The sequence below is a fragment of the Salvia hispanica genome, chromosome 3, assembly GCF_029641045.1.
Source record: "Salvia hispanica isolate PSC_SH4W2 chromosome 3, Shi_PSC_v1, whole genome shotgun sequence".
Classification (NCBI taxonomy): domain Eukaryota; kingdom Viridiplantae; phylum Streptophyta; class Magnoliopsida; order Lamiales; family Lamiaceae; genus Salvia; species Salvia hispanica.
Window position 1 is genome coordinate 26,073,034 of NC_142694.1, and position 27,137 is coordinate 26,100,170.

General features: G+C 36.6%; 2 protein-coding genes, 1 long non-coding RNA gene and 2 pseudogenes across 3 annotated transcripts; 3 read left to right on the plus strand and 2 right to left on the minus strand.

Moving 5' to 3' along the window:
* The first annotated feature begins 3,984 nt into the window (after positions 1-3,984).
* Positions 3,985-4,845, plus strand: LOC125209673 (uncharacterized; annotated as a pseudogene).
* Positions 4,846-6,559: 1,714 nt separating this feature from the next.
* On the minus strand, positions 6,560-7,326 carry LOC125209672 (germin-like protein subfamily 1 member 7 pseudogene; annotated as a pseudogene).
* Positions 7,327-12,376: 5,050 nt separating this feature from the next.
* Positions 12,377-13,603, minus strand: LOC125190291 (uncharacterized). Its single transcript, XR_007170897.2, has 2 exons — positions 13,302-13,603; positions 12,377-13,189 (listed from the first exon to the last, which is right to left on the minus strand). It is a non-coding gene; the product is annotated as an uncharacterized LOC125190291 (long non-coding RNA).
* A 7,296-nt stretch (positions 13,604-20,899) lies between these two features.
* LOC148930452 (uncharacterized) lies at positions 20,900-22,876 on the plus strand. Its single transcript, XM_089066477.1, has one exon. The coding sequence runs from the start codon at positions 20,900-20,902 to the stop codon at positions 22,874-22,876; it is 1,977 nt and encodes a 658-aa protein (XP_088922603.1).
* Positions 22,877-25,923: 3,047 nt separating this feature from the next.
* LOC125215794 (putative germin-like protein 2-1) lies at positions 25,924-26,901 on the plus strand. Its single transcript, XM_048117343.2, has 2 exons — positions 25,924-26,099; positions 26,177-26,901. Exons 1-2 carry the CDS (start codon positions 25,982-25,984, stop codon positions 26,740-26,742), a joined length of 684 nt encoding a protein of 227 aa, XP_047973300.1. The 5' UTR covers positions 25,924-25,981; the 3' UTR covers positions 26,743-26,901.
* The last annotated feature ends 236 nt before the right edge of the window (positions 26,902-27,137 follow it).

The window sequence follows — 27,137 nt, forward strand, 5'->3', positions numbered from 1 at the left end:
GATGAGCTAATCAAAGAGCAGGAGAGTTAGATTGCTAATGCCTCTATCTCTTACTTGGGGTGGTGTAAAGTTGTTCTTGGTAGGTCTATCGTAGCAATTATCTCACCAAAATTACCTCAAAGTTAAGTTGTCAAGCCAAATTAGCTGAAGAATTATTTAATTATAAAAAAAATTAAAGAATGAACTTTTCTTGCGTGTCACAAAATTAATGATACCAATATTGAAGGTCAAATTATATTTAGAAAATTCGTCAAAAATATATAATAAAGATATTTATAAAAATATGAGTATATAATAAGTTTCATAAAAATATACACTCTTCAAGGTATTGTATTTTCGTCCGAAAAACTTGGAAATAGTAAAAAGTACTTCGATTGATATTAACTCATAGTTGACGGACCTCGAATGATATTTCGAAGTTCACGGACTTAAAATGATTCTTTGACAAAGTTCATGGACCAAAAAAGATGTTCCCTCCTTTCTTTTTATTCTCCCTCCGCCCCCCTGTAGTAGGAGTGTTTCTTTTCGAAACGAGATTTAAGAAATTGTGTTAAAAGTGAGTTAAGTGAAGGAAGAATAAAACAGGAAAAGAAAAAAAGGTAGAGAAATGAAGAGAGAGGAAAGTAAGAGAGAAGAAAAGTTGGTCCTTTTGACCAAAATAGGAAATGATTAAGTTACGGTGGGACAACTAATAAAGGAATACGACTCAGCTATAGAAGGACGAAGGGAGTATTATATATGCATGAAATATATTCCCTCCGTCCCAGATAATTCGACCTAGTATTCCATTTCGGACCTTCCCACATAATTTGTCCCATTTCACTTTTATCATTTTTGGTAGTGGACCTCATATTTCACTAACTCATTCACACTCACATTTTATTATAAAACTAATACTTTAAAAGTAGGATCCACATTCCACCAACTTTTTCAACTCACTTTCCATTAGATTTCTTAAAATCCATGCCGGATCAAAGTGTCCCAAATTATCTGGGACGGAGAGAATACATAATACTCCGTATGTACTATGTGTCTGGCGCAGTTGGTTCAAATTTCACGCTGGCAATTTTTAGACCAGTGATCAAAATCCCTCCGGCGCATATTCATTCATGCATTCTTTTTTGTTTATCATAATCTTATAGTTAGTTGTTTTGTATCAATAACATTGTTTTATATTTAAAATAATAATTTTAATAATTTATGATTGAAATTATTTCAATACTATACACTTAATTATAAAAAAAATTCAAAATACATAAAAATACTACCTCCGTCCCTGAAAATTTGACACAGTTTATCATTTTGATCCGTCCCTGAAAATTTGACACACTTCACTTTTACCATTTTTGGTAGTGGATCTCATATTCCACTAACTCATTCCTACTCACATTTTATTATAAAACTAATACTTTAAAAGTAGGACCCACATCCCACAAACTTTTTCAACTCACTTTCCATTACATTTCTTAAAACTCATGTCGGATCAAAGTGTAGCAAATTTTGGGGAGGCGGAGGTAGTATAATATTAGTAAAATCAATTTCATTACCATGCTCTTTATTATAAAAATGGAATCTTTAATTATTTAGATGTCGATGTTATCATTTCATCTCATACTATTTCTATTACTCATTTTCTAGTTTTTCATCTCATTATCCATTTCTCACACATAACTATCAATTACTAATATTCAAGTTGTTTCTGCATTATTGACACTGAAAATATTTAATAAATTTTAACAGCAATTTGGACCCTTTGTTCCGCCACTGATTGACACCTTAGAATATGTGAGCACATATGCAGTACATGTTCCTTTTCACATACATTTCAAACTCTTCATCAATAAACCATTCTACTTCTTTTCGCCTCTTTATGAGCTCTTGAACCACGTTAGTTGGGGCTTCTTGGCTTTTCCTCAAATACTCTATGTGCGCAATCGCTCTAAACAAGCATCTCCCATCTGCGATGACGCTTGTCACCCGGTAGTTATTTGTTTTGGAAATAGAATCAGAATCGGCCATCAAAACCTCGGAATTGGAGTCCATATCTACATCATTCTTTGCGGCGAGCCAGGCGTGGTGGAGCCACCGCCACCGTGCGGGCCTTGCGTCCGCACCACATTCTACGACCTTTTGCCCTGGTTGTCATGGCGGCCCGACATCGCCGTTCGCCAGTACAACGTGAGAATGTTGTGCCAAACTGAGGCAGAGTCAGCTGTGTGCCACAGAGGAGACTTGGCACCGCCGTGGGTCGCATGTAAGGTAAGACCAACCAAAATTTGGGACATCCGTAGAGAACTTCAAACATTACCAAGTCAAACGGTAACTTATCGACTGTCTTATTCTTATACAAAGTAAACCCCATCCCATCAACACATTTACCATTGCAAACTCTTTCTCTAATTCTACCATCGGTTTTCTCTGAAACTAAAACAAAAGGCTAATCGATAGTAGGATCCATATTGTGTTTATTTTTTTAAGTTAAAAGTTTATAATTTTAAGAAATATATTAAAAATAAAATATTTTATATTTTTAAAGGACAGAAAGAAGTAGTAAATTATGACTATTTATAGTACTGCAGAGGAAAGACGCGAAAAAGTTTGTTTCTCTTCTAATTTCTTTCTTTTCTTTCTCTTATTTTCTAGAAAAACTTAGTACATGGTACTTGAATATTTTGTTATTTAATTTTGGGTTCTTTTATTTGTTACTGGATTTTAGCTTTGAATATTATACTATTTATACGAGTATTATATAATTTGGAACGGACAAAAACGTCTAGTAATTTAGTTTGGAAGCTATACACACGGGACAACATTAAAATACAATTTTATTATTTTTAAAAAATTAAATTCTATATTACTATGTAATTAAAATATTGTGTTAATGTGTACAGAATGACATTGGGCCGGGCTGGCCAGTAATTTTGATTAAATATATCTTGAAATAAGATTTGTGGAACAAGCATGAGAACGATCGAGAATCCTACTTGCGAGCATAGAAGACTTGTTTGGAGAAATGTTACACCACCACGAGCTCAATTACTTCTATTGTTTACTATATTCTATGGAAGGCTCAATACAAAGGATAGATTGCTTCTGCTGATAGAGAGGAATTGAAGATGATAGATGCACCTTCTGTAAGAACGAGGTGGAGACTATTGAACACGTTATTTTCACATGCAAGATATTGAGTGCCCTTTGATATTTTTGTTGCAATCAATGGAGTATCTCTCTTTCTATCCCCAAGGACCCATGGACTTGTTTCTTGTCCTGGCTAGACACTTCATATAAGAAGATCGATTGACGAATTTGGATCTCTTGGTCCATTTCGCTGTTTGCAGCAATTTGCGGCACTAGACTTTATTCTTATTCGTCAAAATAAATACTTAATTACTCGTCAATTGTTTAGTTATACGAGGAATTGATATTACCAACTCCACTTACACTACTAAACAATACCTTCTAAATTCTTGAGCCAGAAGAAATTAGTCTAATATCTTGGGATGGAGGACCGAGGGAGTACTATTTTTTCATCTTCACTATCAAATTATAAAAAAAACTGGGAAAATTCGAAAATAAATGTGAAATAAAATAACAAAATGCAAAGATTGAGCTAAGATTGAAAGCTCTAAACCTCTATTTGAGAGACTATAGTAGGTACTGTATTTGTATTCAAACGTAATACGTATAAAATGCTAAAGATTGTATATTTAATTATTTATTCAAGAATTAATACAGTTTTAGATTTTCCGACTACAATTTGAATCAGGAGAGATATTTTTTAATTTGAGATATCCTTAACACTAATTAGTTTCCTTGTGGTTACTTATAAATAGAGCTTGTCGAGATTATTACCGAGTCAAACTAGAATTAAAAACTCTTTCAAGTATGGTAACTTACCTTATATATAATGGGACGACTCTTATGCTTATATAAACCCCCCAATCCCAATTCATTTAACTCATAATTTTACCATCGTTTGTAACAATGTCTGACGCCAAACCCATGCAACTGAAGAATTCTTCTTCTTCTTCTTCTCGTCATCAACCGCATGATCATAATCGGTACCAAGTTATTAACGAGGTGAGCCGTGGATCGTACGGCGTGGTGTACCGCGCTTGGGATATGGAGACCGGCGAAATCGTGGCGATCAAGCACGTGTTTAAGGGTTCTAGCCGCCGTGAAATCAAAATCATGCGGTCGCTGCCTAGCCACCGTTTGATCGTGGAGTTGAAGAAAGTGACGAGGGACGAGCGCGGGAAAGTTCGTGTCGTGATGGAGTTTGTGCCGAACGATCTCAGCAGGCTCATCGCGGCCAGAAAGGAGCCGTTCACGGTGCTCCAACTCAAGGTCATGATATGCCGGATACTAAAGGGGGTCAGCTTTCTGCACGAGAACGGTGTGATTCATCGGGATTTGAAGCCCGCCAACATTCTCATCAACGAAAAGGATCGTATCAAGATTGGTGATTTTGGGCTTTCGCGGTGGGAGAATGAGTCGGGATCGTACTCACCCGGTGTGGGGACGCAGTGGTACAAAGCACCGGAGCTTCTAATGGGAGAGACCAACTACACGAGCGCGGTAGATATGTGGGCAGTGGGATGCATAATGGCGGAACTGGTGATGTTGAAGGTGCTTTTCCAGGGGGATTCTGAGATTGAGCAGTTAGGAATGATTCAGAAATACTCCACCGAAACTGCGATGCGAAGCATGCTCTATGCTTCTTCGCCGGTGCTTGGACTTAACGGTGCTGCACTTGATCTGCTCTGCACCCTTCTTGCTTTCGATCCCAACGACAGGATCACTGCCTATGATGCACTCCAACACCCCTGGTTTCTAGAGTTTTGAACAACTCTACCTTTATTACTACTACTTCTCTGCTGTAAATTGTACTAATACTCTCCAATAGAATCCCAAAATTCATTGGATTACAATTACTCAATGTATATATCCTGTTTGTTTCTAGAGTGATGAATATTACTCTACTTGTCTACTTTTATTAATTTCTCTGTTGCTGTAATTGGATTGGAGTGAACAATCCAGCAGAATCACAAAATTTATTGGATTACAATAACTCAAAATAAACAATGTTGTAGACTGTAGTGCATGTAATGTATGCAAAACTGAAGTAACAGTAACCAAACAAACGGATAATAAACGCATGCCAAATTGAATTTTGAAAATTTAACTGTAATGATTAGATGAAGACACTTTTATTTGGTGTCACTGGACATGAAATGGCAGTGTCATCTGCATTTAGATATGAGATGAAATGAAGTTTTTTTTCTCTGTTTTAACTTTAGGAATCAAGGAGTAGTATAAAGTTATATTTGGAAACTAACCTTGGCCTTTAATAAATCTTTCAGTGTGACAACAGTCTTGAGTTATTTGGTGTGAATTAGGATTTTTGTCCACATCTTCTTGATTGATTTCTTTGCTTTGTTAATTTCAGTTTATGCATTGTTCAGGCTCTAATACTTTTAACTTCATCCGTGAGCTGTTTACTTTGAGGTCTCTATAGACAATACTGGTGGAATGAATCTGGATAAAATTTTCATACATCCATACTGTAGACAATTAGAAAAAGTTATTTGAAACACATAACACTATAGGTGGCTGCCTATATGCATGCATCATTAGATTCTCGTTATATTTAGTATTTGTAAATCAAAGTATTTTTCCTTGTCTGGTTGTATGGCATAGGAGCTGCCAGAGTCTGGTACTGGTTTTACTAGTATTTCTTTTATCACTCAAAATGCTCGAGTCTTAAGATAGGCGAGCTGCGGAATATAGAGCAAAAGCAAAAACACAAACAAGGAAAGAGAGCAAAACACTTCATCCAAAACAAAGCAGGTAGAAGGATACCAACGAGAACAAAAAGGAACATCAAACACACTGTCCGGACCAAGACACGAAAAGCTTACCAACTAGCCTCAGACTTCCCCTTGACATCCACACAAACCAACTCTGCTGAAAGTCCCACACGTCCCAAAGAGACCAGGTGCTCGCCGCTCAGGGTCAACGCTGATATCTTACACATTGGCACAGTTTCTTCTTTATGACCATTTCCTAACTTCCTCCAAATTATCGGAAATTAATGTCCTCGTATCATAATTGTGTGTCAATGAGAATTGTTAACCAAATTCATTCTAATAAGTATTTAAACTCATAAATGCAACTATTGAACCATGATATTTGAACAACTGTGTTTAATCCCAAAAAAGCTTCTACTAGTTCCAGATAGATGCCAATCTGTGATATATTCTTAGTAGATCCCAAAAAAGCTCGACTCCAGATTGTTATGTATATCTTCTCGATTCATCATTCAGTCATAACTCAGTGTATATTCTTCTATTCATAGTACAGGATGAGAAGCAAAATTATGTGAAAAACAGAGAATACAAGAAGACTTTTATTTATTATGTGGGGCAAAGATTGCACCATCACATCATACATATATATAACTTGGAAACACAGTTTTCCAAGTCAAGCAGTTATGACTGTTTCAGTTATTATTATACAAAAAGAAACGACATATACTGTTTGTGTATCTTAAGCATAATTAAGTTTTAGTTATAGTTAGACCAGAAGTGAGCCTGGAGGTAATCGATAATGTTCTTCTCAACCTGGAGACATCATTGGCAATGGTTATGGTGCCCGGATTCTGGCTGCCGAATCCAGCAAATGCTACAGAATTGGTCTTGCCGACGTTGAACTGGAAGTGGATAAGACCCTGGGGGAAGACAAAGACATCCCCGGGGTTCAAGTACTTGGTGAAGAGCTTGTTCTTCTGGTTGGGATCGGCCGGGTTGGAAGTGACGAAGCCGACATATAGAGTGCCTTCCATCAAGAGGAAAGCTTCGGTAGCACGAGGGTGGGTGTGGGGAGGGTTGATCCCGTAAGGAGCAAAGTCGAGGCGAGCCAGGGAAACGCCTAGAGTGTTGAGCCCCGCAAGCTGGTTAACGTTCACTGGAGTCACAGCCGATCCCAGCTGGTTCGATGTGTTTCCCGCAATGTTTAGATCCTGTTTGAGGAAATCCTCCGCAACCACCATGTCGGGGTCCTTGCAAAACTTCCCGTTCACAAACACTGCATGCAAACAATTTAATTACTACTAGAAATTAGAAAATGATGAATGTAGGTTTTATATAATTGAATGAATTACCTGCAGAGTTAGCATCAGGAACTGCAACACAGAAATCTTCAAGTTGGCTTGGATCAGAAGCATATGCAATCCAAGCACATGACATAACAACAAAAATGGTGTCGAAACCAAAAGATATCTTCATTTTGGTTAGCTGATGATATTGCTGCTCACACTAGTATATTTGTTTTTTTGTTTAACCTGTGATGGGAAATTAGCATGAGAAAACCCTCCATTTATAGGAGAAAATTCATCACATTTTCAAACTTATTTTATTTAATAAGTAACTGGAGTCCTCACACGTTTTAACTTCTAATTAGTGCATTATCTTATTTCAACATATACCTAATACGTTTTCATATTTTCCATATCTAATCATATTTAACTTCTTCAATCTCCAATTCTCCATTTATCATCAACTAATATTGCGATGGATATAAACCAGCCCATATAACTTTTTCAAACAACGTGCTAGGAATTTTCTTCTCTTCTAATTTCTTGTTATCTTCTCTCATTAGCTCACCTGCTCGATTATGTTACCATGCCCAGGGACGGATGCAGAAAAACTTGGTAGTAAGGGCTGCGGCCATGCCCCATCACTGCCTATCATTCGTATATGTTAATATTTGAACATGATCATTTATGATGCGTGAATGGAAGACAAACCAAACCATAAAAATTACTCCACTTCCCAAAATCAATTGATAATATATAGTAGAAGTACCTCCATATGTATAATAATTAAGTTGATTTTTTACTGCTCATTTTTGGTGTAAAACAACTCACATAGAATATCTTAGCAAACTGAGATATGCAAGTTTCCTTTGCTTTGAATATGCAAGTCAAGGCTGTAGAACTTTCATTTTCACCTTAGCCAATATAGATATTACCACTAGAAATCATTGGTGTATGAATATCCACTGTGGATAAAGTGAGGAAATGAGCATATAGTCGTGCATTAGAATGATCAGAAAACATATATATGCAGTTTTAGCCTTCTCTGGATATGATTACTACCATGCTGGACAAATATTAATTTAAGTAGTACACAAAAAACACAAGGGTATGTCTGATTGAATATCTATGAATAATGGATGAATAAATTTATTTGTAATTTACCTAAGTAAAAATAAAATCTAGAGTACCAATCATGCATTTGACTAGGCCAATATTTTCTTATAAACTGCGGTCATTTTACTCGATTTTTTAGGAGTCATGGACTTTCGAAATAGTTTGGGTTTTTTTCGTGAACTTTAAATGTTGCATGAAAAGTCATGAACTTTATTAGACTGTGTAAATTCTCATCTAACCCGACCTGATAGATTTCTGACACAATTACTTATCTTAGGTGGCGCCGCCGGAGGCATGACTTGGCAAAACTCCACTAATTCTGATTATTTCTTTTCTATCTTTGCAATCTATGGCGCTAGACTTATCACAAAAATACATGTAGAATAAATGAAAACATAATCGAATTCGTCATAAAAATCGACATAAATATACGAATCGAATTCAATAAAAGTAGCATTAATTCAACAATTCGAATTGAATCCTAAATTTGTCATTTGTCAAGTCACGCCTCTGGCGCGTCACGTATGATAAGTTTGTGTCGGAAATCTATCGAGCTGGGTCGGATGTGACATTTACACAGTTCGATAAAGTTCATGACTTTTCATGCAACATTTAATATTTACGGAAAAAGACCAAACTATGTTGAAATTAAGTTCATAACAATTTACCAATTATCTTAAAATATATTAATTCAATCGAAGAGCAGATGAGTTATACTGTTATAGTTGAAATTATCTTAAAATATATTAATTCAACCGAAGAGAAGGTGAGTTATAGTGATATAGTTGAAATTATCTTATTTTGAAGAGAGTTAAAATTGAAATTGTCATGCACGCTTATGTAGTTATGTGCATAATCAAACAAGTGCATTAATTGTGGTCGCCTGAGTAAATGCATTAACTAAATCCTATAAGTATCTTTATCACACAATATACATAAATTTTATATATAATTGGACTCGGTTGGTGTTTTACATTAAAAATGAGTTCATGAACAATTAATAAATTTAAAGTAAATTACATATTAACCTTCTACAACAATTTAGGAAAAGATTAAATTTTCAAATTAAAATTTATAATGTCAAACTTAAATAAGATTGACTTTTTTATGGATATTGCATAATTTTTTTCAAATCAAGCTCAAAAATTGATGTGTGAATTTTTTCATAAATCTTTCCTAGCAACTCTCTGTTGATAAAATACTAATAAACACCTAGGACACTAGAATATCGAACCATGAACGACGAAAGACGTTAGAGAAAAGCCTATTGGCTAGTGATTGTGAGGCCCCAATTAAAAAAATGATTTATATAATTTCAATTCAATATTTCGTCCATCTTTTAAAAATATTTTTTTTAAATGGTACAACTTTAATAATCGATTGATAAAATAAAAGAGAAATAGAAAGAGAAAATCGATTAAACTATTGCTAATGGAGAATGAGTCAGACCTTATTAGAGAGAAAAACATTTCCTAAAATATAAAGTTTTTAATTTTAAAGACAGACAAATGAAAAATAATTTTTATTTTCAAAAAATGGGATAATATAATTTAAATTTTATTAAAAGAAAATCCAAAAAATGATTTATAAGAAAATATTGGATTTAGGTTTGTAAGAATTTAGTCTGGTACTTTATCAGACAAACACTGCAACAAAAAAACTAGTTAAGGACGTTTTGTAATGCATTTAAAGACGCAAATTTGTGTTTCTAAATATACCACCAACGCTTCAAAAAACGTCCTTATTATTGGTGTCCCAATTAAATTAGATGACACAAATAAAAGTGTTCGAAAAAAAAATTAAAAGATTAAGTAAATGTATAATTAATGTAAGCACGTTTTCTTTTAAGTCTTTTACTATAGTTATTTTTGAAAATTTTCCAACATAACTAATGGTATTTCAATTTTTACGTCCGTAAATTTTTTGCAGTGAAACTTAGTTAAATTGACCAATATGTTATCAGATCCCTTTTGAATATTCTTGGGCACCTTATAAATTAATCATTTTCTATGCATCAAATTTTGACATCATCATACCATTTTCTATGCATACAGTGAGTGAAAGTGAAGATTCAACAACTTTGCCTTGATATTTAAATCAACCAAATTACCTAATAATACAATATATAATGCGCTTTACCTAGACTTAGTAACCTTTACTTGCTAGAGACTAGAGATTCTAAATGATTTTGAAACATTCAGACGTCACAGCACAGACGTGTACAAACAACAAAATGTGGTTCTTAATTATCAATTTAAACATCCAAGCATGACAACCTGATTTAATGTCTGCCTTGATGTATAAAGTATACATGGTAAGCGAAATTAATAAAAGAAATTAGTGACAAATTGAGTTGGTTACTTTCATTTTCCAATTAATCCGTTTATTAAAAGTTTTACTATAATATACTTCCACCGTCCACCATTAAAATTCTCATTTCTTATAGATACGGATTTTAAGAAATGATAAGAAAAATGGGTGAAAAAAAAGTTAGTGAAATATGAGTTATATATATATATATATATATATATATATATATATAGGTGTATGATCAAATACTAACTAATTTACAGTAATAACTAATAACTAATAACTAATATCAATGTTGTATGTTAAAAATATCAACACATAAACATACATTTATCAATCTTCTTGTGCTGATAAACTTATGTCTTTGTGTTGATATTTAAAATTTACATGTTGTATTGGTATAATTATGTCTTTGTGTTGATATTTTTAATACACAGAATTGAAAGTTATTAGTTATTACTGTAAATTAGTTAGCACACTAACGCAACCCGATGGATATATATATATATAGATATATATATATATATATATATATATATATTAATTTTAAATAAAATGTGAGTGAAATGAGTTAATGGAATATGAGACCCTTTTCACCATTTATGGTAAAAGTGAACCAGAATCCCTATTTGCGGATGGACTAAAATGAAAAACCGGGACTCCTATTCACGGACGGAGGGAGTATAACCTTGGAACTGAACCAGGAGGACAAAAATATTCAATCACTTTTTTCACTCAATTTTAACATATTCAACTACTCCACCTAAAATCCTATATCATACAAGAATGTGAACATCTTCTCTACATTATTCTCTCTTTTACTTTACTATTTATTCACTTTAACTATTTATTACTACTCCCTCTGTCCCACTTTAGGAGTCTCGATTGAGTACGGCACGGGTATTAAGAAATGTAAAGGAAAGTTGGTGAAATAAAGATAGTGGAATGTGCGTCCTACCTTTTTATATTAGTTTTTTAAGAAAATGCGAGTGGAAAAAGGTTAATGGAATGTAGGGCCTAATACCATTTATGGAATATTCCAACCGGGACTCCTAAAGTGGGACACCCAAAAATGATAAACCGGGACTCCTAAAATGGGACAGAGGAAGTATTATTTTTTCGAAACGAACGTGGAAAATGAAATGGCTCTACTAATGTGAAATGAAGATAGTATAATATACCAGAAATCCTACTAGTTAAGAGCAAAATCCTAGAATAACTAGCTACTGGACAATTACACCGTGGAAATCCATATGACTAGAAAGTAAGTAACATCCATTTTATTGAATGCCAGAATATTAGATATTTCGGTATATTATGGTAAACAAAAATTCACGCCTATTATCATACTAAAAATTTTCAATAAAATATCACACCGTTTCAAAAATCAAGGTATAATAAAAATTTGATATTTCCAATTCATTAAGTATAGTATATATCAATATTTCGATACAATAAGTGCAATATATATTGATATTTCGGCATATTTTCTCACCCCTATTACCTATGTATATATGGATCAATACTTTTCAATAAAATATCACACCGTTTCAAAAATCAAGGTATAATAAAAATTTGATATTTCCGATACATTAAGTATAGTATATATCGATATTTCGATACAATAAGTGCTATATATATTGATATTTCGGCATATTTTTTCACCCCTATTATCTATGTACATATGGGTCAATACTTTTTGTCTAATTAAAATCCTCCTTGCGCGCCTTCACTATATTAATTCTCAATAATTGGAGATTACAGAAAAAGTGAAAAAGAACAAAAATAAATAAAAGTAAATGTGAAAAAACAGTCAAGGACCATGGAGCTAGTAAGATATATAGAACATGAAGCTAATGCGGCCGAAATCAGACGTCTACATTAATACTAAGGTGTGTTCACCTTCTTTGATAGGAAAGAAACATAAATAAATCTGGATCAGATTTACATGTGTAGGTCCCACATAATTGAAATTAAAATGCAGTGTTCAGTATGCAAGATATAGACACAGTTTTGACATAAAACAATTTATTTATTTATGTATTCTGACGAAAATGACCCCCATTAAAATTCCCAACACAGACGCCTTCAGACGCCTTTCTCTATTCTTCAAATTTCTCATCTCCGGCGACAGAAAACTTCAGCGCTACACGGAGCAGATCTCTTCATCAACAACGACCTCAACAGAAACACTTTGGCTGTTGTCCGACTCATCTCCTCTCTCTCTTCTATTCGGTCGCCGCCAATGGTATAGCCGTCAAAATTGCGACAAGCCGATTACAAGAGAGGGGGTTATAATTAAGAAAGCTTGAAAATGTGAAAGCTTGAATCAACACCAATAGCTTCACCTCAAGCTGCAAGCTCCTCCGTATCCAAACTATAACTAACAGTGCGAAATAAAGATTAAGAATTAGAGACGAGATAATTGGAATCAAAACCAGAAATCAAACAAACTACTGAAGCTATTTCGATAATCACAAATCCAATTAATTCAATTTCAAGAACTCGAATTAGATAAAAGGAAGAAACTTAGCTTTAGGGATGAGTTTCACTTGGTTAGCTGCTCGGGATTCTCGGCCGCTCGCGATGGCGGCGGGCAGAACCAGCCGTGTCGGAGCCAGCAGCCGCGAATCGGCGAGTGGGAAGGCGGAGGTGGTGTTGCGAAGACTAGCGATGGAGACGGTGTTGAGTAACCGCGAGAAAGAGGAGAGAAACAACTGAGCTTGGTTTCTAATTTTTTTGGAATTTTGAAGAAAGGAGATAGAGATGAAATGCTCACCTCTATCGACCGACCTTGGTGCAAAATGCAGTGGAGCTATGGCTGAAGGGGTTTTCAGGTTGGGGAGAATTTGGGGGAAAGTGGTGTGGGTGGAACGAAAATGAGGGGGGTAAAAATGTATTTTCCCCTTCAATTCTGGGTGTAAGCAGCTTTCCCAAAATTAAAAACCACCTCAGAGTAGAGTTTTGAAATTGGCTATTTCATGGCTAAACAGTGCGGGCCTTGACTTTTTCTAGGGCCACCATGATATGAAACTATAAAGGTGAACGCAAGAATTTTCAAAGAATTGACCCCAATTCTTACTATATCTATGAAAGTGAACACGCCCTTTTAACGAAGATTGAAGGTTATAGTACAAGTATCAACATAACAATTTGTTAATGACGTTTTTAATGCATTTAAGGATGATAGTTTGTATTTTTAAATATACCACCAACACTTTTAAAAACGTCTTTATTATTGGTGTCCCAACTAAAATTGGATGACGCAATAAAAATGTCATAAAAAAGCAAAAGAATAAGTTAATTTATCATTAATTTGAGGGCGCTTTCTTTTGCGTCCTTAATTGGTACTCCCCTGTCCTAAATAATTTGTCATCATTTGATTCAACATGGTTTTAAGAAATGTAAGAGCATCCGCAGCGGTGCTCGTCCGTTGCCTTGTCCGTCCGTGCTGCCGGACAGAGCTCGTCCGTCCGCCGCTGGAGCTCGTCCGTGCCGCTGAGCAGCCATACGTGGCGTGTTTTTATTGGCCAACGGCTATGCCGTTGGCAAATTCGATTTTTAATTTTTTTTTTTAAAAAAATTCATAATTAATTCAAAATAATACCAAAAAATAAAAAAAAAATATTTTTGGATTCCCAAAAAAATAGAGCCGTTTATAGACATTTTTTTTGGATTTTTGTGAATTTTTTTTATTTTTTTTTATCCCAAAATCATCTATAAATACACACATTCATCATCCACTTACACACATTCATCATCCACTTTTCACATCAAATTATCTCTCATTTATACTTTTTCATACTAAATCATCTACATCTTCCTCTCTCACCCAAACTCTCTCTAAAAAAATTCAAAAATGGATTTCACCAATCTCATTGCGGAAGCGGAGCGCGAAGAACAAGAATATTATGAACAATATCATGCCGCCTATGAAGCCTATGTCGCCGATGAAGGACCGATGGCGGGTAACTTTTACGACGAGGATGAAGCCGGAAGCTCAACCGCGAGGTCTCCCCCACGTCGAGGTGTGCATACGACGGTGAACGAGAGGATGGAAAGAAGACACACAATGCGCGATACAAGAGCCCACACTGAGCTACAAAAAGATCTAATCAATCACATTTGGGCGAAATTCGGCAACGAGTAGTGTAATTTTTAATTTTTAGGATTTTATTTGTGTAATTTTTAATTTTTAGGATTTTAATTATGTAATTTTTAATTATTTTGTAATTTGTAATAGTATTTCGGATATTTTAATGCATTTTAATATTGTGGAAATGTTTTTATTTAAATTGAATAATAGAATGGTGGGACCTTTGAGCTTGTCCTTAGCTAAGAGCACGGATGTGGGTGTTGTGCTCTTAGCTAAGGACAAGCAGTAAAAGTGGGTCCGGGCCCACTTCTGTGCTCTTAGCTAAGAGCACGGATGAGGATGCTCTAATAGAAAGTATGTTGAAAAGTTAATTTTATATATTGGTTTTGTATTAAAATGTGAGGATAATGAGTTAGTGGAATGTGGGGTCCACTGGCAAAAATGATAAACGTGAAAGATGAAATTTTTAGGGACGGACTAAAATGGAAATAAGTGACAAAATTTCAAGGACGAATGTAGTATAATTTAAAAAAAAAATCTCCAATATAAGTAATTGTGTCTAAATTTTTATGTTACTAAAAGATAAGTTTTCGTAGTGAAATAAGTATACATACCTGAGTGCTTAAAATTAGCAATATATCTAATATTTAAATAATTATATTTGAAAATTTAATGCAAACTTCTTGCAAAGTTTTGTTATCATTTTATCAGAATTATGTTTGGGGTCGATTAATATACTATAATAAAATTTCTAATAGTATTATTCGATATAGTATATGCAAATGAGATAGCAAAGGATCAATAAAAAATTAAAAGGTAAGAAATCATCTGCAAAAGTAAAATACATCTTAGGCTACGAACAATTTGCGGCACCAGACTTTTAGTCTTATTCGGCAAAATAAATGGAGTAATTGTTTAATGGTGTTATATGAGGAATTGATATTTCAGAATTCAAAATATAGAGAACAAAGGTCTTCGCATAATCGTATCGAAATAATTTTAAAATAGAGTAACACATTGTGACATAAAAAAGTGGCTTTAGGACTTAAAACTATGTACGATTAAATGGGCTAATGAATTTTTAATCAATACAGGCCCAACAGTCATATTTTAATTATTGAGGCCCAAACAGCAACAACCTACCCTAAATTCCTCTTCTATTTCTAATCGACTTTCTAATCCTACTTAAATTCCTCTATCAAGTTAATCTATAAAAAAAACTGGAAAAATTCGAAAATAAATGTGAAATAAAATAACACAATGCAAAGATGGAGCTAAGTTTCAAACCCCTAACCTCTATTGGACAGACTAGAGTAGGGATTGTAATTTATTCAAAATAGAATAAAAACGTACTTAATACGCATAAAATGCAAAAGATTGTAATATATTTATTCACTAAATTAATACACTAAATCAGAAAGGTCATAGATTTTCCGATTACAAATTGAAGCAGAAGAGATATTTTTACATAAAAAAGTGAACGGGTTGATCCTAAATAGTTTCCTTAATTAAAAATCAAGATTATTATTACCATAGTCAAACTAGAGTTCAAATCGTTGCGAATGGTAACTTTCCTTATTCTCGTAATGTTATTCTATATAAGTCCTACCTGCCTTCCTAATTCATTTACAACTTCAAAGAATTTTACCATCGTTTCTCAGAAAAGAAACCAACGATGCCTCTCGTCGAGTCTTTTCTTCAAACCACGGCGCCTTCTTCTCAACCTCAACCACAACAAAATCGCTACCAAGTTTTGAATGTGGTGAGCCGGGGATCTTACGGCGTCGTGTACCGCGCTTGGGATACGGAGGCCGGCGAGATCGTGGCGATCAAGCACGAGTTGACGGGTTTGAGCCGATCAACGCTGCGTGAAATCAAAATCCTGCAGTCGCTGCCTCGCCACCGTTCGATCGTGGAGTTGAAGAAAGTGACGGTGGACGAGCGCGGGAAAGTGCTCGTTGTGATGGAGTTTATGCCGAGCGATCTCAGCAGGCTGATCGCCGCGAGAAAGAAGCCGTTCACGGCGCCCCAACTCAAGGTCTCCGTGTGGCGGATACTAAAGGGTGTTCTGTTTCTACACGAGAACGGCGTGCTTCATCGTGATTTGAAGCCCTCCAACATTCTCATCAACCAAAAGGATCGTATCAAGATTTGTGATTTTGGACTTTCGCGGTGGGAGAGTGAGTCTGGATCGTACTCGCCGGAAGTGGGGACGCAGTGGTACAGAGCGCCCGAGCTTCTAATGGGAAAGACCAACTACACGGGCGCCATAGATATGTGGGCGGTGGGGTGCGTAATGGCGGAATTGGTGCTGTTGAAGGCGCTTTTCCCGGGGAATTCGGAGATTCAGCAGTTGGGTTACATACACCTCACCCTCGGCCCCGCCCTGCAATTGATGCTCTCTGTTTCTGCGCCGATGCTTACTCCTGCTGGACTTGATCTGCTGATAAGCCTTCTTGCTTTCGATCCCAACGACAGGATCACTGCCAAAGATGCTCTCCAACACCCCTGGTTTCTAGAGTTTTGAACAACTCTACCTTTCTTAGTACTACTTCTCTGCTGTAAATTGTACTAATACTCTCCAATAGAATCCCAAAATTCATTGGATTACAATTACTCAATGTATATATGCTATTGGTTTCTAGAGTTATCAACATTACTCTACTTGTCTACTTTTATTAATTTCTCTGCTTCTGTTATTCTCATCATTAACAATAATGTTGTAGTGCATGATGATCCATTTAATTAGTAGGGAAAAGAAGGTTGGATCAATGCATAAGAATGCAATGTATGCAAAATTGAAGTAACACATGCCAAATTGGATTCGGAAATCCAACACAAATCAGATGAACACACTTTTTATGTCACTGTATATGAAATCTGCATATGGATATGAGATGCAATGAAGTTTGATTTCTTCTGGATTTATAAATGGGCTGATGGGTGTTTCAAATAATTACATGCCGAATAGTATAATTTTGGCCCAATAAGCCCAACACAATAAAAACATTTCATCTTCACTTCACAGATTGAGGTTCTTTCCTCATATGCAATTGCAATTGCCATCTGCTTTATGATATGGAGTGCCTTTTCTCACAGGACTTTGTTTGCCTTAGGCTTCTTGTTCTTTATTAACTCTTACTCCTACAGCTCTGCAATGGAGCGACTTATGCTAAGAAAGATGGTGGCAAAATGTTGTTTATTGAAGGTATTATCATGAAAGTTTCACTTACTGCTTTTTTTGTAAACTTTACCCTGTATATGGATGATTCAGTATAGAGAATTAATAGATTGTGAATATCTTTCACTTTTTCCCCAACTGGAATCCAGTATAAACTTGAACTAATTGACAACTTACATTGGCATTTCATCAGTTTGAGTTATTTGCTGGTATTTTTGTAATGCATTGTGCAGGCTCTAAAGCGTCAATATATACTTGTTTGCCTTTGAAAGTAAAAGTAGGATCTTTTCATTAATTGTTGGTCTTCATCCTTGACCTGTTTACATTTAGCCTTTAGGTCTCCTTAGACAATGGTGGTGGAATAAATCTGGGTAGTGTATGCATTTATGCATAGTGTATGTAGACTATTAAAAAAAAAGTAACTACTACATCATTTGAAACTTATTTCTATTCTGATTGTTTGGTGAAAGGTCTTTTTATGATTGTTTTCTTCCACCCGCAACCTTTTCACTTAGATAACGGTGGAATAATGGATATGGAGAAAATGTGTCACGCACTGATACATATATCCTTTGCAATATGCGTGCACTCCCACATCCCCATCTCACCTTCAGACATATTCACACATGCATCAATAGACTGATGCACGAAGAGACTTTGAAACATGTTCCGGTAGTGCTCCTTTACTTTCTATCTCAGTTCTATGTCTCAGATGGAAAAGGTTTTAAGGCTAGCACGATGGGACTTGACGCTGATGTCATTTTTTTCTCTCAATAAGTTGCTACTGCACACAAGTAGCAGTATTTTTGTAAGGCCATGATCATCATTCATCAGTTTGACTCGACCAGGACTGGATGGAATTGGTTTTAGTGTTTAAGTAACTGCTCTATTGATGAGGTAATAGAGATGGGTTGACGTGTTCAAAGGATGTTTTCAGGAAAGACAGGTCTGTCTCAAAGGATGTTTGACTCATGGTGTATCATTAAAAATTGAACCTATACAATGTGAATTGACATCATTTGCAAGAGTCCTCGTTCTCTAAAGAGTGAAAAGGCCGTTTGATAATCCCTTTCTTTATTTGGTACTCCATTTTGGTTGTTTATTTGATTATCAGGTGAATCACTTCACCGATGCTGGAAATTCAAGTTCCAGTTTGGCTCAGTTGAAAGCAGAGAATCTCCGGTTTCAGGAGAGTGACTCAACGTATTTTTAACACAAGTATACCCGCAAGTGTACGGGGCTAATGTAGCAAATAGTAAGCAAAGAGTATCGTATCCACAGAGACAATGAGTGTCAACCTAATTACCACGAACCAACCTCAACTACTATCTAGACGAATCAGAATTTTGGTTTTTCTAAATCTATTTAAAAGTAAGGTAAAAACAATTAAAAACAACTAGAGAACTAAAAGCAAATAAGAAAACGGATGTAGATCAAAGATGGGAAGGGTAGAATCCTACGGGATCGATAACAACTATCCTATGCTCAACTATCTTCCTAACTATGCCAACAAAGGGTCTCAAGGGTTATTAAGCTATCACTAAGGTAAAACTATATCTTTTCTCAAAGCATATAATTTGTAGATTGCTACCTAGAACCGAAGTCTCCTTCCTAGAACTAAGGCAACAACTCCTAATAGCTCCTAAGATACTTAGCTTCATTCAAAGGCTCAAATCTCTCGATTATATTGGCAAAGACGTCAATTTCTTCTCTTTCAAATTAAACTACTCACTTCTCAGTTCTTGTAGTAAAATCCACATGCATTTATAAGGTGATCAGTCAAATAAATGTATAAGCACAGAAGAAATCAAAATAACCACATGAGCTAAGGCATAGAAAAAGGAAATCAATTAAACATAAGAATCATTGTATCTCCCCCGTAGAACTCTACGAAGGATTTAGCTACTCATGTTCAACACAAAAGTCAAAGAAATATTCAAAAACATTGTTTGAACAAGAATAAAACTAAAAGTAGAAACTCCTAGAATTGGATTGGGCGGATTGGAGGTCTCGTCTTCAATCTTGCGATGAATACTCGTCCTCTGCTCGTTCTTCTCTTCTTCCTAGGTGAAAAAGTGGTATTTTTGGGGTAGGAGGCGTGTAAGTTGTGTTTGGAGGCGTTTCCTAGGCATATATATATACCTAGGGTTGACTTTGGGCCCGAAATAAGCTGTCCGACGAAGCTGGCGGGTCGCCAGGTTGGGTGTGCGTCGAAGCTGGCGAGTCGCCAGCTGCTTACGGCGTTTTTTTCGTGGATTGCTGGCGGGTATACTTGTGTTAAAAATACGTTGAGTCAAGTTTTTGGCGCCGTTGCCGGGGACAATTTTGTGTTACTATAGCCTAATATCGTGATAAAAATTAAGATTACTAATCTAGATTTTACTTGCTTTATTTTTTTTTCTTTTTGAGTTATTCTCACTTTTGTGTTTTTCTTTTTAGGTTGTATGCTCACTCGCTCTAAGGGGCAACCATTAAAGTTATTTGATCCTGAGATCGAAGCATCCAACCGAAGGAGAAACGCTCAGAGAAGGCTCAACCAAAGGCGATCACTTTCGCCTCTTAAGGGAGAACCGCCTGCTCCTGTTGCAGTAACAATGGCGGACAACGAAGAGAACAATATACCACATCCAGATCCGGTAGTCCAACAACTCCAATTACAACTTGCAGATGTGGTGAAACAGCTGAAAGAAAAAGAGGGACAACAAGCCATGGTGCCAGTGCAAAACATGTACGCTTACAGAGGGGTAGAGGACCCACCAATTGGCAACGATGGGATCGATGCCAATCATTTTGAGCTCAAGCCAGGATTGCTAAATATGGCTGAGGCTAATGCTTTCGCGGGGAAGGCCAATGAAGATCCCAACAAGCATCTTACTAAGTTTATTCAGATCAGTAACACGGTGAAGCTTAATGGGGTGAGAGATGAACAAATCAGATTAAGGCTATTTCCATTTTCCTTGAGAGATGATGCTAGAGACTGGTACGACAGCATGGGGTCAGGATCTGTTAAAACGTGGGATGCCATGGTAGACTTATTTTTGGAGAAGTATTTCCCACAAGTGAAGTTCTAAGGAGGCAAGCAGAGATAATTCAGTTTAAGATGAAGCCTCATGAGACAATCCGAGAAGCATGGGCTAGATTCAAGACACTGCTGAAAAGATGCCCCAAACATGGTCTAAGCCCGGGACACCAAGTCATAACTTTTTACAGGGGATGTACTCCAGAGGCAATGCGTGAACTGAATTGGAGCGCAGGAGGAGCACTCCTTCAATTAGGAGAGAATGATGCCATGCAAGTGATTGAGAGAGTAGCTTCCACTGATGAAGGGTGGAATAATGAAAGAAACAAGTCATACAGGGTGTCCTCTGCTACAGAAGATGATAGAATAGATAGAATGTCAAAGCAGTTTGATCTCTTGACCACACAATTGGGAATTATGGAGATGAAACAGTCAGGGCCAGAGATCCAAGGAGGAGTTGAAGGTGTCAACTATGTGCACCAAGGAGGGAATAACATGAACTTCAACAACTATCGCCCCAACCAAGGGGGTGGTAACTATAACCACTATGGTAACAAGGTGCATCCCAATCTTTCCTATGGGAATCCTAACAATGTTTTACAACCACCACCGGGATTCACAGTAGCTAATGGAATGGTCGATGGGCAGAAGAAGCCTACTACAGAAGATATCTTGGCAGCATTCATGATTCAGACTACCAAGTACATGGAGAAAACTGACAAGTATATGGAGATTACTAATCAAAGGCTGGGAAAAGTTGAGAATGACGTGCAAAGCTTGAATGTACACATGAAGAGCATTGACAATCAGATAAGTCAGATCTCTCAAGCTGTGGGAGGCCAACATCAATCGGGCCAATTTCCAGCACAGACCATAAACAATCCCAAAGATTGCAAGGCCATACACTTGAGATGTGGTAAAAGCTATGAAGGACCTTCCATGCCTGTAGAGGAAAAGAAGAGTACTCCAGAGGAAGATGTCAGAGCAGAAGAGAATTCCAAGGGAAAGAATAAGGTGGACATTCAGACCAAGAAAGACGCAATGCCAGAAAAGCTGCCCTCTCCCTCCATTCCTACGACAGTTAGAGTGCCCTTCCCATTTGCGGTGAAGGAGAAGAAGTTGGATGAGCAATTCTCCAAATTTCTCGATATTTTTAGGAAGGTGCACATTAATATACCATTGGTGGAAGCTCTGCAAGAGATGCCTACGTATGCAAAGTTCCTAAAAGATGTGCTCTCCAAGAAGAAGAAGTGGATTGATTATGAGACGGTGAACATATCTGAAAACTGTAGTGCGATAATTCAAAAGAAGCTACCTGCCAAGCTTAAAGATCCTGGGAGTTTCAATATCTCATGCGTCATTGGAAATGACAGACAGACAAAGGCACTGTGTGATCTGGGGGCGAGCATAAATTTGATGCCATTATCATTTTTCAGAAAGATGAAGATCGGCACTCTCAAGCCGACTACAATCACACTCCAGATGGCAGATAGATCAGTCACCTATCCTAAAGGAATTGTTGAGGATGTTCTGGTGAAGGTACACGACTTCATATTTCCCGTCGATTTTGTAGTGTTGGATATGGAGGAAGACGTGAATGTGCCGCTTATCCTAGGGCGCCCATTCCTAGCAACGGGAAAAGCATTGATAGATATAGCAAAGGGAGAGCTCACTCTTCGTATGGGAAACAAACCACACATTTTGTCTATCTATAATGCTATGAAGACTCGTGAAGATGAGGAACTTGTTATGAAGATGGAGTGCAAAGCGGTGTATGTTGCAGAGGTCCAAAAGACACAAGCAATTGAGTCCACATTGGGAGATTTTTCATTGCCGCGGTGGATGTTTGGTTCATGTAGTGGATCACTTTCTAAAGAAGAGACTGCATCAAATCCTAAAGTGAAGGAGAAGAAAACAAAAGCTGCAAATTCACCCAAAGTGGAAACCAAAATTTGTGATGGAGCTTTGAAAACTACTTGGTGGAAGAAGAGATTGGCTAGATCATATGCGTCCAAGATTGATAGAAAATCCAACACCACCATTTATGGCGTGACATGATGCAGCTCATGGAGGACGTCGAGCCAACGACGATAACCAAAGGCACTGTAGGGGAGGTAACCCCTAGTAGGTAACTTTTAATTTTGTTTTTGGTGTGTTTTTTTTTTTTTTTGTTGCTTGCTTACCATGTAAGTCTCCCTTCTCCACCAACTTTTCAAACTTATTCTTTGCTTAGCTTTGAATAAGTTTGGGGGGATGATATGGTGGATAGGGACACTAACGAGGTACGTATCTTATTGCTTTTTGTTGCTTTATTTTTTTTAGGATAGAATTATTTTTGTTAGAACTCCATGAATTTTTGCTTTGATTGGTTGGGATTTATTGAAAAAAAAAATTGAAATTGAATTGAAAAACTTGGTAGTAATTTGGGTGAAGACTAGTCGTCTATGATAAAAGAACCTTCCACTTTGAGCTATCACTTGACCATTGACTTGAGAGTTTGAGTAATAGGATGCATAAGTAACGAATTGCTTGTTTGCCTTGATTCATGCTATTTGCCCAGTGAGACTTGAGCTTTTAATTCTTTCATGTGTGATTTATCATCAATTGTGTATGTGTTTCTAGAACTTGCTCCTTGTCTTCTTGAGTTTACATAGTGACCTTAAAGATAGGGGAAGATGTTAGGCCATTGTTGTTAGCCTCATTTTTTACCTAAACACTAACCTTATTATATAATAATACCCTTGATAGCCAAGTTTGAGCCTATTGCCTTTTCTTTTGTCAAGCTAATCAAGTGGGTTGGGAATCCTAGACTCTAGAATTGTTGAGCTATGAAAAGAAGAATTTGGAGAGTTTAGTTGTTGAAAGAAATTGGTCGTGTTTAGCTTATCAAGTTGAAAATTGGTTGTACTTAGAAAAAAAAAAGAGAAAAGAAAAGAAAGAACAAAAGAAAAAAAATGGAAAAGAAAAAGGAAAAAAATATATATAGTATATAGAGAATAATTCAAGGCCTTCGGAAGTTGGGAAGAAATTAGACAGAGTCTAGTTATTGTGGAAAAGTGTTTTGGCGAATGGTTGAAGTTGAAAGTGGATTGTGCAATTTCTTGGGATTTTATCTTTTTGGGAATTTAGTCACTTTAGCCAAATATACCCTACCTTACCAAAGAGCCTACATTATAACCTAAACAAAAGACCTTTCGGACTCTAGATTTATTGTCACACGAAGTAGAAGAGAGGTTAGACATTGAGCAAACCTATGGTAAACCATGCATTTTTGATTGATTTGAGTGTTACTTTATATCTTATACACTTTGAGTGAGGTGAATATACACACATATATACATCCCGAGTGAAGCATGAATCCAAGGTGATATACGAGTTAGTAGTAAAAGTGCATTCGACGGCTTGACTTGATGGAATTTGTATTGTGATATGCTCCTTTATTCCGTATTCTTTGAGACGATGATGATGTCTAAACCTCTTTTGAATCCAAGTTTCTTCTAGTTCTTTTTCTTCATTGCTCGAGGACTTGCAATTGTTTAAGTTTGGGGGAGTTGATTCACTTGGATTTTACATGATTTTAGAGGGTAGTTTTACTTGGTTTTGATCATATATTGTGTACTTTGAGACATGGTTATAGCTACTTCTTTATTATGTTGGTATTTTGACCATTTTGTGAAGAATGTGTAGAAAAATGTACAAAATATGTGGATGTGCAACTGCTCAATGTTCGAGACAGCTTATCTGGAGATTTTGAAGTCCGATTCGCATGTAATGCATACCATTCTCTTCGTCTTCGAAAGAGCTTCGCGTGGATATCTTACACGTCTCAATCGGAGTTCGGTAGAAGAAGTTATGGCCGTTTTACCAAGACTGCGCAGTGCAGTGCAAACGAACCTGGCGACCCGCCAGCAATGTCACTGCACTGCGCAGTCTTGGTAAAACGGCCATAACTTCTTCTACCGAACTCCGATTGAGACGTGTAAGATATCCACGCGAAGCTCTTTCGAAGACGAAGAGAATGGTATGCATTACATGCGAATCGGACTTCAAAATCTCCAGATAAGCTGTCTCGAACATTGAGCAGTTGCACATCCACATATTTTGTACATTTTTCTACACATTCTTCACAAAATGGTCAAAATACCAACATAATAAAGAAGTAGCTATAACCATGTCTCAAAGTACACAATATATGATCAAAACCAAGTAAAACTACCCTCTAAAATCATGTAAAATCCAAGTGAATCAGAGAGGTGCCTTGATTTGCTGCATAGTTTGCAAAAAGAAAAAGAAAGATCCAAATCTCTCCGAAGCTCAGGTTGTGTTCATTGATATTTGGTTGTCATCACTATATTTTCCTATTAATACCTTGTTGATATGTTATTGCATGATTTATTTGTTTATGATCCTGTAAGGTTGATTGCAAAATAATTGGTCACTTCTGTCACTTGTAAAATCCCGTGGGCTCTTAAATAACAGCGCGTTAAGCTGTGATTTATAGTGTGGGTTGTATATAGTGCATTTCTACTTTGGGTTGATGCATCACCATTAATTATCATTCAACAGCTAGAGGAGGCAGCAAAAAAACACGAGGAGCTAATTAAAGAGCAGGAGAGTTTGATTGACATATTTTCAGAAGCGAGGCAGCAGCACGACAAAGGAGGAGAAGCTGAGAGAGAGTGTTAAGGTTGGTGATTGTCTATTTTAGGTTCCCTTTTGGAGAAATCGCGCAACACTAATAATCATATGCTAATGCCTCTGTCTCTTACTTGATGTGGTGTAAAGTTGTACTCCATGGTAGGTCTATAGCAGTAATTCACAAAACTAACAAAAGTACCTCAAAATTAAGTTGTCAAGCCAAAGTAGCAGGTTCTTAACGTTTACTGGATAGAAAATATAGAACCTGCATGCATAGTTTTGTGTTCAACAAGTCTAGAAATGTATTAGGTATGATTATGAAATAACAGGAAGCTAATTAGCACTTGGAAGGCAAAACGTATGTTGATGGTATCGACTTGAAATTAAATGTGATGAGTATTATAGTAGAAGGCTTCTATTTTTCTCCTATAAATAGATTGTTTCTCATGCTCAGTTATCCATCACAGCACAGCTCAAACAAAAAAAAGAAACAAAGCACACTCACATATATAGCAAGTAATCAAAATGAAGATGGGTTTGTGCGCCATTGCTGTTCTGTTGTCGTGCGCTTCAATCGCATATGCAGCAGATCCCAACCCTCTTCAGGATTTCTGTGTTGCTCTTCCTGATAACAAGGCTGATGGTAATCTAACTTACGAATATTAAAATTATAATATTCTTATTCTAGTATTCATATAGTAATAAATTTTTTGTATGTAGTTTTTGTGAATGGGAAGTTTTGCAAAGACCCCAACTTGGTGGTTGCGGAGGATTTCCTATTCCAGGGTCTCAACATTCCAGGAAACACATCAAATCAGCTCGGCTCAGCCGTGACCGCAGTCAACGTTAATCAGCTTCCAGGCCTCAACACACTCGGCGTGTCTTTGGCCCGGCTCGACTTCGCCCCCTACGGCTTAAACCCACCCCACACCCACCCTCGTGCAACGGAAGCCTTCCTATTGTTGGAAGTGGCACTCTATGTGGGATTCGTCACTTCCAATCCCGCTAATGCTAACCAGAGGAACAAGCTCTTCACCAAGTACTTGAAAGCCGGAGATGTCTTCGTCTTCCCACAAGGCCTCATCCACTTCCAGATCAACGTCGGCAAGACCAACGCTGTTGCTTTTGCTGGCTTCGGCAGCCAGAATCCGGGCGTCATTACCATTGCCAACGCGGTGTTTGGGTCAGACCCCCCAATCAACCCTGATGTGTTGGCCAAGGCCTTCCAAGTTGAGAAGAACATCATCGATTACCTCCAGGCTCAGTTCTGGCCCAACAACAACTAAACATTCTACGTATACTAGACTTTGGGATGAGGCACACATTATATGTTCTGTTTTTTTAATTACTTACTACAACTGCTCCACTCTGGGAAACTTATGTATTCCCAAAGTGCATCTGCGGTGATGTTATACTAATAAAAATTCACGTTATGTCCAAAATAATTATCCTCTCAAGCTTATGACATAAGATATGCTCTGTTGTCATTATATGTATTGATCGCGTACATCACCAAAATGAGCATTCATACTACTAATACATCATATGGATTGATCGCGTACATCATGTAGAGCTTAATTGCTAAATATAACAAACTTAGAGCTTAATCTTCCCATTTATCCGAGCATTTCCAAGAGAAAAAAGTATATTTCTCATTTACCTTCTCAAAAAGATTATTATA

Coding starts and splice junctions, on each gene's coding strand:
- LOC148930452 (XM_089066477.1), top strand. CDS start 20,900: ATGAAGCCTCATGAGACAATCCGAGAAGCATGGGCTAGATTCAAGACA.
- LOC125215794 (XM_048117343.2), top strand. CDS start 25,982: ATGAAGATGGGTTTGTGCGCCATTGCTGTTCTGTTGTCGTGCGCTTCA. Junction 26,100..26,176: donor TCCTGATAACAAGGCTGATG/GTAATCTAACTT, acceptor TTTTGTATGTAG/TTTTTGTGAATGGGAAGTTT.